This window comes from Microchirus variegatus (assembly GCF_963457635.1).
Source record: "Microchirus variegatus genome assembly, chromosome: 14".
NCBI classification, from domain to species: Eukaryota; Metazoa; Chordata; class Actinopteri; order Pleuronectiformes; family Soleidae; genus Microchirus; species Microchirus variegatus.
The window spans coordinates 2,797,806-2,811,951 of record NC_139815.1 but is presented as its reverse complement, the minus strand read 5'-3'; the positions used below and the strand labels follow the sequence as shown (position 1 = coordinate 2,811,951).

The following is a 14,146-nucleotide window of genomic DNA, read 5'->3' as shown; positions in this document are numbered from 1 at the left end:
CTGAAAGAAGTCACTCATTGACCATTTTTTGACAATTATACAGCCATAAAATCAAAATACAGCGGTCATAAGAGGGTTAAAATACGTGTTATCTTCATGGACTTTAGTGCAAGAAAGCACAAACTGAGCGGTAAAGTAGTGAAAACATTCCTAATATGTGTTCACTTAAAGCTGGCACAATCTTTATTTGAGATAATCTTTTTGTTTGGTGCCGATGTGCGAGGACCACATGAAAACCACAGCTATCACTTTAACTTTAACACGAGCTCTCGCAGGCCCTTAAAATAGTCGAAAGCTGCTTTGATGTAGCCCATGGCCGCTGAGTAATGACGACTGCAGGGCAAAGTGTGCGACGCTGTGACACAGATCGCAAGCAGGAACACATTTAGCCCGGGTTCCAACAAGGTCACATGCTTTGGTTTGAAGGTAGAGCCATGTCCAACAACAGATGGCAGTGATTATTAGTATATCAATGACAAACCTGCTCAGTCTAATTAATGAGTATATGGGGACGTCATTAAACCGACGTCCTCTGAGGAAAACAAACCATGTTATTAGGGCAGAATAGAAAAGGCTGGAGGTTCATGTGGTCATCAATAATACGATCATGATTCTCCCTTATAGAGAAGTACTGACATTTTTGCAGTCTGTGCATAGAGAAACATACGATATATAGGATTTGTATCTGTCCCATATCCGATGCAGTGCTTTTTGACCAGTATCTGACCTAAAATAATTCCTTATTTGTATCAGCTCATCCCTACCAGAGAGAAAATAAGTGTTTTTAGCTCGCAGAACAGAAGCAGCTGGTGAATATCTGCACAGAGTTTTAGTATTGGACAAATCGCCTTGAGTGGCAAAAAAACACACAAGTGATGAGAGGAGGTCAAAACAAAAATGTCAGTATTTTAACAATATGCAGATGAAACTCAACAATCACATCCATATTTTTCTAGCAATCCCGTCTCCCGCAGATAAATACTAAAAACATCTGTGGATGTCCATGTTTACCTGGAGATTCTGTCATTCTTTTATTTATGTTACTTATGACGCTTTTCACTGGAGACAATTCTGTCTGTCCCAGTCCATCTCTGGCCATAAATAATACGAAATGAAACCGGAGCTGCGGGCCACACAAACTCTGACAGAGGGCCGTGATTGGCCCACAGACCAGACTTTGGATATGCCGGCACTATATTAATGGAAAATGATACCAAACCGAGCCAAGTTTTGCTGGAAATGCATTGTGGCAAAGCGCCATTAGAATATTCTAATAAAATATTGTGGAATATTTGATTCCCTGTGCCTCGTCCTCCTCTGCCCATGACTCAGCCTGCATTAGCCTGCATCCTGCGATTAACGGCCCTGACCGGCCCAATCAATCACATTATGAAGCAGTGTTGTAAAAGCTCATTTGAAACAGCTCAGCGGGACTCGTCGTCGCCGCTCCGTGTAGGCAGTCGCTAAAAGAAAAGAACCTGCCATTGTAAAAGTCTAAATGGCTGTCGCTTTGAGTGCCACCTACTGCCGACAGCCTGTCACATTACACGAGCCCCTGCTGTTCAACACTGTCTGCGACGGCGGCTGCCTGCTCGCATTTCAATTGATCCCCGTGTTCAGTTACAAAGCAGAGGTGACCTTTTTATGAGAGGCTCCATTCTCTCTCAACAAGCGCCGCTTTAGCCGCGTCAAATTCATTTCACAGAGTAATTATCCAAATCTATTACCGACACAATCGTTGGTGATTAACACTGCTGGGGAAACGCATCTCTGGAGTATATTTGCAATTTCTCCAAGGATGCACGGACACTTACGGCAGACAAAGACAGAAAAATTAACTACTTTTACAAACAAAACCGGTCTGAAATGAAAACTATTGTGACCCTGGTACAAGTTTGTGCACAACAGCATTAATTCAGACGATTTCTTCTCTGCAAAAACATGTTTTAAAGTCAATATAGTGAAAGGCGACTACAATCAACTACTACTAACTTGACATCAACACTGTGAAAACACTGCTGTGTACGTTTGGCACTATTCTGAACATCCTGAAATCCAATATTTATCGATTACTACACTAATTTATCAACTTTTTAATTTTTTTTTTCCAAAAATTAAAACCTTTTTCTTTGCTGCATATAAGAAAAAAATCATTAAAGTTGAATAATGTTGGTTTGTGGACAAAACTAGACATTTGAGGACATCACCATGTCCACGTTTGGGAAACACTGATACCAAACAACTCATTGATTGCATCTCTTCATTCTCTTTGTTTTTTATACTCTTGTTTTTATTATTTATTAATATTGCTGTACTTTCATCCAAGTGTGGTTTGTTTTAGTTTGTCATCATTTTGAAGTTTGGGGAAAGCAAGCAAATGATCAATTAATGGAGAGAAAATATTAAATTGATGATGAGAACAGATGCTGCTGAACTATTAAGTTTTGAGTTTAATAACATATATATCCTAATTTGAACCTGTCCCTGGGAGGAAACGGCCCAACAGTTCTGTCTCATTAGGACCAGGTTTTGGCCTCCATGAGGACAGAAAAGGGAATCAAAGAAGTGACAAATAGGGGTTTGAACACGCACACACCTCAAGCGGCAGATGAAGGAGCGTCGAGAGCCCATGCACATCCTCATGGACGACTGCTGTCCCTCCTTCTTCACTGTCCCCGTCTTCAGGTCCAGGATCCGTCCTTTAAAAACAGAGACTCAAATTAATACAGTTAAAACGTAACTGGACGCTGTAGACTGACCGTGCGTGTCTCTGTGTGTTTGTACAAAAATACTGACATGTGCTGCTGCTACTGACATCTAAGTTACACCTACAGTATTCAACAGTTGTCATTTTTCACCTCTGGACCTGGAATCCGACACAAAACGAAAACGATCTAGTCTCCGTCTGAGTGAACACTGAGGTCACGTTACCCGGAGATTATCCATCAACGATAGAGCAGTTTTTTTAACAGTGACGGAAAAACCTGAAGGCCATTCATCATTTTTTGATAGACTAGAATAGTGAAGACAACAACAGCCACACAGGGTCACACAGAGGAGAGAAAAATCATTCATAGCGTTGACAAGAGAGAACAGTCAGTGTCTCTGTACAGTAAAAGTGCTTCGTCTGTTTCTTTTTAAAAACAAAATGCAATTTAGATCAGATTACATTCAAATCTGAACGTCAGAACCAATAAATATAAAGTTCCAATTTTCCCTTTTACGACGTCACACTGACCCGTCATACTTCTGACCCGTCAACTTCTCTTCGAGCTCAGATTTCAGGATGTCCTGGACACGACTTCTCGTGTCATAATTAAGACGTTGAGCACAGCGGTCGACAGCTGGCGAGTGACGAGCTGCTCGGTGTTTGGCAGAAAGTCGTTCGAAGCCTCCAGCTGAAGGCAACTCTCCAGTTTTACTTCCAAACAAAGCCTTTCACTTCTGGACTCATAACTCCATGCATAAATTATGTTATATCTCTGTTTTGCTTTGATTTTGTGGTCTGGTTTTCTGTTTACACGGCTGACACGTAAACACAACACAAGCAATCATGTTTGGTCTGATGTGCTAGCATTTTTTCAACTCCTTACCGTCCCTTAATGATGACAAGGATGCTGTCACCAGTTTACAGTTTACGGGTTTAGAAAAAGGTTGAAATCGTCACGTTAAGCCTCGGAGCTGAAACTGCTGTGATAAGTGTCTCGTATCTGTCTATTTACCACACATAATCCCCACACTTGCAGTGTTAACATAAAATGAGAACGCACGCTAGAGCTTAGATCGGGCACAAAAAACTGTGTCCGATCCCGACCCAGCCCGACACATTAACTGTGATTACGAGCCCGATTTAAACCCAACATTTTTTTTAATATGTGAGCCGTAAATGTACACGTACGTCCACGTCCTCCCCACAGCGGGAGCTAGTTGCACCTGCTGTCACAGTCTAATTTACAAGAACAACAACAGAGCCGCTGAGATCCGCTTCAATGAACGCATATGTTGCTAATGACGATACACTTCCTGGTTTTTAAATGATGCGTTCACGGCCGCAGGTTTTTACACCTTCACACAATACGACGCGAGAAATAGAGCATTTGACAAATAAGACACATTGACTCATACAAGAAATGGACGTAGCCTTCTGCAATAATCCAGCCCAACTATTTATAGTAGATTGTTAGCCAACGATGCAGTGATGTTTGATTCCCATGAGTGTTAAGGCCACGTTGAATCCGTCAGGGCTAACTCCTAAAACAACTAAAAGACAGCATTAACCTTTACGATGGATATCGGAAGTTTTAATCGCCAACGTTACCTTACAAACTCCAGGTTTCCCCTAAGCGATGACTCACCAGAAGTGCCATCTAATATTCTAGTAGAGGTTGTCAAGTGACGCTCTGTGTCAATTAGCCACTTGAGGGCGACTCCCCTTCACCTGTAATGTTGATGGGGGAAAATTAGCTTCTATTTCTCACCTGATTTATCGTCAGTAAATATTTTCATGCAGACAAAGTCTTGTGGTTTCACGAAAGGAACTCTGGTCAAAATCCATTTCATAAATGTATTGTTGAGTCATTCAAAAAAGGAAAAGATCAGTTGTTGTGCGTTGTATCACATTCGATGACACTGGTACAACGCTACGTATCTAGTGGACGTGACCATTGGGCAACGGCACACACCAAGTACAGGTACTTTTCTCAGTCGAAATGCAAGCCTGACCGAGGGCTTTACTGTTCCAAACTGAGCTGAACCATGATGGAAACAAAATCACTTTCAAGTTTTTATTGCATTCTGAAGGAAGAGTAATAAAAAGAACCTTTTCACGTCTTTTCATTTCACGTCTTCATTGTTTTTGGACTGAATCACAAAAAAAATGATCAATAACTATTGTAGTACCATTATCAGCATCAACAAAATACCAACTCTCGTGGACATACAGTAGCGACAGAGACGTCCAAGACTGACATCCCACCATGAATCCACAGCACAGGTTGATAAATCAGACTGCATCATAATGAAAACTCTGCATATAAAAGCCTGCCGTTGGCTTGTTTGTCCAGTCAGAGCCGGACAGATTGTCTGATCGTCTGTCAGTTTGACCGATCTGGTCAACTTATTACGAACAAGAGGAACGTGAGATATAATTTGGGCCCTGGATCTCCCAGACTGGGCCCAGACTCAACAGGAGTATAATAAAGTCAAATCATTTAAACTCACATTCCCAAACTTTTCAGCCACAAATATAAAAAAAAAAGAGTTTCGACCTCCATTATCCCGGGAGGTTTTTTTTTTTGCAGTAAAGTAGTTTCATTGATTTTTGAGAGAGAGGAGAGAAAAGAATCACCCACAGTACATGTCATAATGTTTCCTGTGGCACCTTAAATTAAACCTGCAGCAACTGATGCCGCCGCTCATCTGTCACGTTCACCTCAGGGGTGATGTGAGGACACAAAAAAAATCACAAGGCTGATTTTATACCAAAAAAAGGGGGGGGGAATAAAATTACAAAAATGAGAAACTGATATGACGTCTCACTACAGTGCACAAAGTGAAATAAATAAATTCTGTATCCACCCCCTTAATCAAACCCGTTCCAGAAGTTAATGGGTTCGTCTTCGGGTCACACTCCACTCCTCCACAAGATTTCATGGAAATCACTTCAGTCCTTTTTGGCGTCATCCTTCAAACAGACTGAGAGATGGCAACTAAAACATAACCTCCTCCATGAACTTATTCTGTGCTTTGTAAGCATAATCTCCAAACAACATATGTGTAAATTCTAAGGAGTCTAAGAAGAGACTTAATAGAGTCAAATTTGCTGTGGATTTCAAAGTAAGTCAGCCAGCAGCTGTTGGAAACTTGCTGTGGACAGAAGGACGCGGCCAAATTCAAACTGTCACACTCGCAGGACAGAATTCCAATATCATTATTTCTTTTTATGCACCAATAACTTTTCTCAAATATAATTAAAATGTCACTTTTTGTCCAAAATGTGCATATCCAATTCAAATTCAAACCTGAAAAGAAAACTTTTTTGTTAAGATTTTCACACTTACAGTCTAGAAGCGCACGTCGGAACGTTTTTGCCAAAACAGGGAATGTTTATGCATGTAGGACCAACCCCTCTGAGACAGCTGTGAAATTCAAAATGAACTCCTAAATTCAGAGTCAGTTAAAGGAATACTTCACAGATTTGCATTCAGCTTTGTATTACTAGAAAAGGAGTAGAATATTTGAAAAATTGTGCTAACCAACCTCAGTTTCCCCTGAGTTGAGAAATAACTTCATTCTTTTTTTTGTTACGTGCTCACCAGTGAGACTTGGTCCTGTTAGCGTAACTATTAACAAAGATGGCGGACACGGTTTACATTCTGGGAATGAGGTCCAATCCCCCTATGGGTAGGTCTAAAAAGTGCGGAATTAGCATTGCAGTTTCAAGCCTTGGACCAAGTAACCAAGTGTCAATGGTGGGCCCATTTCTCAACTCAGGGGAACCCGAGCTTGGGAATCACAATTTTTAAAAAATACTACCCCTATTCTAGAAATACAGATGCAAATCGGTGAAGTATTCCTTTGAGACACAATTGGTCTTTAAAATTAGTTAGTATTAAAGCAGACATAGACCGGAAGTTTGTTTTTTTGGTCTGTATCTGCGACATTACCTCGTTTATGAAGCCCTGAAGGTTCTAAACAAACAGTTCAGCCACTGCTGAGAACGCTGTGTTTTATTGTAATCTCGGGCTCAGCAAGATCTCTGAAAAAACCTGGTCCGGTTACGTAAACAGTGGTTCTCCGGAACAGCAGATCGTCCTGCTCCGGGCACTAGTCCGGGTACATCCGGTTGCGTACATTGAACCGCAGAAGAAGAATAACGTCCGTTGTGGAGGTGTTTCACGAGCGACAGTGTCTTCTGACTCTGGGTCTGACTCCGGGTCAAAGTCATAAAAGGGACTGCGGCGGGGAGTCGTGAAGAAGCTATTTTTAAACATTGTTAAAACAATGTTTTGATAATGAGTAGCAGTGCATCCACCGTTCCAGAGGGGGGAGCTGTGCTTCTGAGAGCGGGTGTACTTCTGGGTACTGGCCAATCACAAGACTCTGTCTTCTGGGTGAGAGAGTTGAGTCTCAAATCTCGCGGCTGGGAAACAAATCTATCGGCTCGTTAACAGCAACTAGGATGTTTTTGACCATAAAAACAAGTTAATGTATGTAAATAGACCTCCATACCTAACATATATGTGCAACAGGACCACTCTATGTGAGCTTTAAAAACTGAAAAATTAAAATAGGAAAAATTTGGGGAAAAAGGGCTCTATTTTACCCAAAAGGACCCATCTGTGGGTCCAGACCCAGCCTTTGGAAACCGATGTCTTACATTATAAGGGCTGGGCCACACTGATAAAAGTGTGTCAAAGAGCATTCATGTTATCAGATTAGAGCCATCATCACATTGACCGCTCGAGATGTTCGTCTCAGACGTGTTAAGTTCTCGTGGTCACCGACGATCCGACTGTGGCTACCATCTAACTGCCATTTGTGTGACCTAAGCACTCAGTGATTTCCTCAACAGTCTATTTACTGGCACTGAAACAGCGATTAGGGGAGAAATGCCAGTTTGGGTCCAGAGAGGCAGCTGATCTGTGGAAGAGCCAGAGAAGAGCCGCTCTCTCACCAACACAGACACTTCACATGTCACAAGTGTAAATACTGCAGTGGAGTACAGTAGTGGTAAGAGTGAAACCTGATGATCATCTTGTAACCGGGACTTTTTTGTAAATAGCCCCTGAGGGCCCAGAGGAGCTTTTTCATAGAACCCCCAGGGTCCCAGTGTTCCTTGATCACATGGAGAAGGGTGCTTTGGTGGGAGTGGCCCTTTGCCTCTGCCACAACCTGCGCAATCAGTATTCATCATCATTAGAAATGGCCTGATCCCTTCCAGATGGAGAAGGAATTCTGAGCATCTCGCAAATATTGACTGGACTGGAACTCAAACACAACAACAGTGATGAGGCTGATACAGGAACGAGGGCCGATGACCATGGAAAACACATAACAGACCAGCCGCCATCATTCATTTGCCCAAAGAGAACACAAGAAACGAACGCGACCAGCACATTCTGTTCTTTTTTTTTTATTTCACTTGAGCACATTTCTTACCTGACCAAACACGAAAAAGCCTGAGTGAAAGGTGTTCACTGTAGAGTCCTATCAGCAGGGGAACTGCAATTTATCATTTCACTAAGCAATGCCATTGTTTTTAAACGTCTAAAGTTGTATGTCATCTTCAAACAATTACAGCTAAATGCCTAAGCTTTTAAGAACTTTGAAGAAAAATGTTGTGGTTGCTATTTAATTTCCTGGCCTAGTTTAACAGTCTACGTAGTAATAAACCAGTCTGTATAAAAGTAAACGTGGCTGGCAACAGAAACAAAAAGAGGGCGGGAGACGTTTAGCCACTTATGTACATTTGAAATGTCCTCGAGCAAACATGGACATTTCAGAGGGCAGTGATTTTGAGGAGTTTCTCGGCTTCGTTTACGTCATCGCTGATAACTTTGAACGCGCTGAACCAATCGACCGGGATTTATGGTTAAGACATAATTATGTTTGAAGACGACGAGGTCAACGATAACGACGATGAGTTTGAAGGTTTTGAAAGTGACGGAAGACGGAGAATTACCACCGTAATCGACGTAATGTTTTCACACCAGGGGTGAAAGTGGATTTACCTGCAGATGCCACAGCGCTGTAAGCACTATCACCGTCACATGTGAAGCAGACTGTTACAGTCTGAACATGCTGTTCTTGTTCTTCAGTCCATCAGGACTAAATCATGGCACTGACACAAGTTGATATTACTTTATTTTCTTACTGTTTTTTTAATTGAAAATACTACTGTTCACTTTACTTTGACATGTTTTTGTATCTAAATAAACTAAATTTCCCAGGAAAGCCACAGGTGTAAGCTCTCAAATATTTTTTGAATTATCTGCTACAGAGGCTGAGAAATCAGTCATTTAGTAGACATTGAACCTCATGTTTTAGAGGTCCTCTCTGAAATCACCCATAGGTTTGAGAGGCATTTTTTCCAGGCATTTCAGGCCTTAACGGGTTAAAGATATGCTTACTGTTCTTTTCTCCACTCCACCAAAGTCCACAGAAGAATTCTCTGATTTTAAGTCACAGCACACAGAAGTTGTTAAGAGTTGTAAATTGTTAAGTTCCAATTGTGTTATCGTGCGGCTTCTGCATGTGAAATCCGCTGCTTGGGTTACCCTCAGTGACACAAACTTACCACACGAGGGCAGCAGTGGACCAGCAGCTCCTGTGTGCCATGTGAAGTAAAAACGCAGGTTTTCTCTATGAACTTTGGCGCGGGACACTGAGCAGCTCGTAATCCGTTATTAACCATAATATTATCCGTTAATGGCAATGAAAAGGCAACAAGAAAATATTATTTAGTACATTTGATGGAAACAGTGAATACCGAACTCTAAAATAAATCTTCTTGGTTTGTGGCCAACATGAGCCACTTGAGAATGTTATCATTTTGAGGTTCACCAAGCACAGCTTTGATTTCTCAACATTCTCCTGACATTTTATGGATCAAAGAACTAATCGATTAATCAACAGTGAATATAATCGTTAGCTGCAGCCCTGGTTTGTTTGCTCCAGAAAATGTCAGAAAATGTTAAAATTGTCAAACGAACGCTTCACGAACCTCGAAAAGATAACATTCTCGAGTGTCTCGTTCTGTCCACAAACCAAAATTATTATTATATTTGTTTTTGTTATACGGAGCAAATTAAGCAAAAATATTCATATTAAGAAAAGAAAACTTTATCAAATAAATCTGTAATCATAAATAAATAAAAATAAAGTATGAAGAACAGCAGTTTAATAAAGGAGAGTCATAGAAATGGTGGAGCTTAAAGCCAGCCAGAAATATTCTTGTGCTGTAGTGAGAACATTAAGAACAATGTATAAAATATATATATGTTTATACTTCTGCCTACTCCTAAAAAGGTTTTTATTCAGTCAATTAAAATATATATATATATATATATCATTTAGAATCAACTCATCACATATTTTTATGAGGAAGAGTTACGAGCTCTGTTCTTTTCACTGCTAATACGTTTTTGATTGATCCAGTTTCCTGCTCTGTTTTTTTTTACTGGACGTGCGTGTCAAACATTTCCTTTTTTTTTACCATTTTGACTCGACCGACTGAGAAACCATGAGTCACCGTTTCAGTGGGAGATCATAACACATTGATCAACAGCTTCAGAACCTGTGAGTTTGGACCAGAATGTAAACAAAGATGAAATAAATGTTGAGAAACTTGGATGTTTGGAGCTCTAGATCACTTTTGCAGGAATTGACCTTGAGTTTTGCAGTATTTCTAGTAAATGGCGACGTCTGTGACACTGGCAGTGTTCCCTATTTATAAACTAGAAGTGCATCGCTCTATCATAGTCTAATACACACCTGTCACAGCGGCTCCGTGGGGGTGAAAGCATACGCCCGAGGCCCAGCAGAGCTGATATTGACTGGTGAAAGAAAACTCAACAGTGATCGAAATGACCTTATTGCAGATTGTGAAGTGAAGAAGTGGGCGTGTCGACTTCTTCACTCGACTCTGATTACTGTTTGGAGAGCCGCCGCCGCCGCCGCTGCCCCGGCTTTGAAGACTTTCACGGTCTCTGGACAGTCGTTCAACAAGGCTGTGAAAACAGCTCTGTTTACGCTGATTTGCACGCTAGCCGTGCTCGTGTTACCGCCCGCGCGCTCGGTGAAATGTACAGTTATATGCACGGGAAAACATGCTAATAACGCGAGAGCTAATTTTGAGCTGCAGCATCAAGTAGGGATGGACATGAGTATTCCAGTATTCGATTGAAAGCATATAAAAAATTATAAATATAATATATAATATTTGTTACGTATATATTAACCCGTCTTCCTGTACTGTGGTGCTACAGCTGCTGATTGTTTGCTGGTAGGTATTTGTATTTACGTGCACTCGCTTTTAAATCACCACCAGACTCTTCCTCAGTGTTTGACATGATATCAGTGATATTTATTTTCTTCCAATGTAGATTTTTTGATTTTTATTCATATAAACAAATCAAAAAGAAACTTGAGAAACGAGCACATGTAAAAAAACGGTTCACCCCTTTCAATTTGCAACACGTGAGTGAAATGACAGGTGACCTCAAATGACCCAGCATGACCCGGGTCAATTTAAAAAAATACAGTCCAATCACAGACGAGATTCACCACAACCACCAGCCCGTCACAAGTTTGTGACAGCCATAAAATCAAAATGCATTTTTGTGCTGCAACGATTAATAAATTGCAAAACCAGTGTTCATTTCGTTAATGAAAACTATGACGGAAAATGTTCTGCGACCTCTTTTCACTGCCGAAAACGAGGCGTTAAGTAAATAAAATCATCCGGAAATCCACGCAAAGGTTCAGTAAAGACAGACTAACGCTATTTTATAAGCTCAGCTGTCTATATTCTATGAATAATACCAAAGTTCAAATAGCATTTTTGATCAAAATGCCAATCCTCGTATCCCAAAGAGGAAAAATAACAGAGATAAAAAAAAAAGCCTGAGGACAAATTGAAGCTGAGCACGTGAGACACTCGTGTTGCACCACTGGACAAACAGTGCAGCCATCAATATTTATGTTTCATTAATTCTAACGACGCTTTAGGAAGGATGGGACTGAAGTTTGTGTCACTTTGTAAACGCTCACCCACCTGCACCAAACTCCACAGAGAGAGAATCAGCGATTTTACGTCACTGCTGCCTCCATCAGTCAATTCAAATGTGTCATTTTAGGTCTTCACAGTTTGAAATCTGTCATTTGAATTTGCCCAAGCACAAGGCCGATTATAGTGAGTTTCTTTTGTTTCCTCTGAGGCTAAGTGCTCGGTTTCTTCTTTCTTTTTATGTTATAATTGACCTGATTATATAAAACGCATTTAAATATTGTACATATGCTGTAATTCAGTGCTTTACGAATGAACATATGTGATTTGATTTGAACTCAGGCAGCAAAGGCTGGACCAAAGGCTCCTGTGCCACTGCAGGCTTAAAAAATACTGTATATAATTGCACTGCAGTGCAGTACAGAAATAACTTGTACATTGGAGAGAGAATGTTTTTGTATTATAAATAAACGTTTACCTTTTATCAGAAAGAAGAAAATAAGAAGTACAATTTTTTTTGATCGATATCGGCCACGGAAAACTCGGTCGACCTCTGGTGACGACCAGCCAAAATGTCTTCATAATTAACGGTTTTCACAGCCAGAGCAACTCTCACACACACACACACACACACACACACACACACACACACACACACACACAAACACACAGAATGAAATCAATGGCTGTAGCACTGCAGTGGAGGGTGATGAGCTACAGGAATGCACAGATTGACCTAAAACTGACTCCAACACGGCAAATAACTTATTATTCCATCAGTCAGTTACAGACGGGAACAACTGCTGTGTGGTGAAACAATCAATGGTTCCACTTCTGGCTGATTAATGTGTTTTTTTCAGGCTGGAAAAAAACACAGACAACAATGACGGGGTTCAAAAACATGCTGCTCATTTCCACCCGCTGCAAACTGAACTCTGAGAACCGCTGTCACTTGAAAGCCTTTCGTCGAGTGCTTGTGTATAAGGTGCATCATGCCTGTGTGTGTGTATTTCCATCTGTTCCACGTGGTGATGACTGTGTGTTGTTGTGGCTAACATGGCCCTGGTGGATGTTCACAGAGGCTTCGGGGGTCAGATGGACAGACGGTGTAATGGCTCCTACATTAACATATTAGAGAGAGTGTCATGTCACCGTCAGTAAATTACGTTAATGGTGTGTCAGCGAGTCTGCAGCTGTGTTACAATTAAAGAACGGGAATCAATGATCAGACTCAGTTTGGGCAGAAACACAACATTTAAAGATATAAATTCAAGTTTTTTTAAGTCTGGTTGTGTCACTTTATCTTTCTGTTTGATAACTGACGTTTGCATTGATTTTTAAACCACTATCTTCCCCACAACAAATTCCATAGAGAAAATCCACAATTTTAGCTCACAGGTAAAGAGGAGTTGCTGGTCTACTGCTGCCTCGTGTGGTTACTTTATCTCACTAAGGTCAAACTTGGTGCAGGACTTCAAACACCAACATCACAATATAGCACATTTGAACGTACTAATGGAGGCAGCAGAGTTCTCAGCAACTCCTGTGTGCCATGAGGTAAAAACACAGATTTTCTCTGTGGAATTTGGTGTGGGAGAGTGATCAGTTTACAGAGTGAAACAAACCTTATTTTCCAGTTGGAATGGTCTAAGAGTGAGAGAATGTATCTGGGCTACAAACATCATGAGGACATGATTAGTAAGAGAATAAAATTATTCATATTGTAAGTGGGGTAGTGAAATCATAGTGTGTGTGTGTGTGTTATAAAGTGTGGAGCCTCCACAGTAAACTCAACAAAGAGGGAGAGATTAATGTGACAATGTTGCCATCTAGTGAGCACTGCGAGTACTTTAGGGACAAGTTCTTGAACAGAAAACACAATAAACACCCTACATGTACATGCGTTGGATCTCTTTGAACCATTTAAGGCATGTGTCTATGGTTTCCATCGTCTCTCTTGATCCCATAAACTCCCATTATTCCCATAGAAAGTTTCCAATTTGGTTTAAATTTCAAAAAAGTTCCCAATCCCATGGAAAGTTTCCCCCTTTCACCTAAAACAACACTGTGAAAAAAACTGGATTGCAAAGTGTTCAATCACAGTCCACACACATGGTCAAACTCTCGTCCGTCCACACAGAACGCGGCGGAAATGGGTGGATAACGCAATTTACGGCACGCAGACGGTCAACAAAAACTGAACGGTTTGTCACTGCCATTTAAAAAGTCTCTTATAGGGTGAATTCCAATTCCTTGCTTAACCCTCAATCTCAAAAATGCGCGCTCCTGCTAGTGCAAGTGCTGTCCCGATTCTCAGAAAAATTAAGTTGAGGGGCAAGTTTAAGGGCTGTATCGCCCTCAATATTGAGATTCTCCGAAACCACCCTTGGGAGTAAGGGCTACCCAGAATGCATTGCG

At 41.0% G+C, this 14,146-nt stretch overlaps 1 protein-coding gene across 1 annotated transcript in view; it reads right to left on the bottom strand.

Moving 5' to 3' along the window:
* arnt2 (aryl-hydrocarbon receptor nuclear translocator 2) overlaps positions 1-14,146 on the bottom strand; it is a 72,594-nt gene that overhangs the window by 42,223 nt on the left and 16,225 nt on the right. Inside the window, exon 6 of the mRNA XM_083900817.1 lies at positions 2,597-2,699. Coding sequence (XP_083756943.1) covers positions 2,597-2,699 — 103 coding nt within the window. The remainder of the gene's footprint in view (positions 1-2,596; positions 2,700-14,146) is intronic.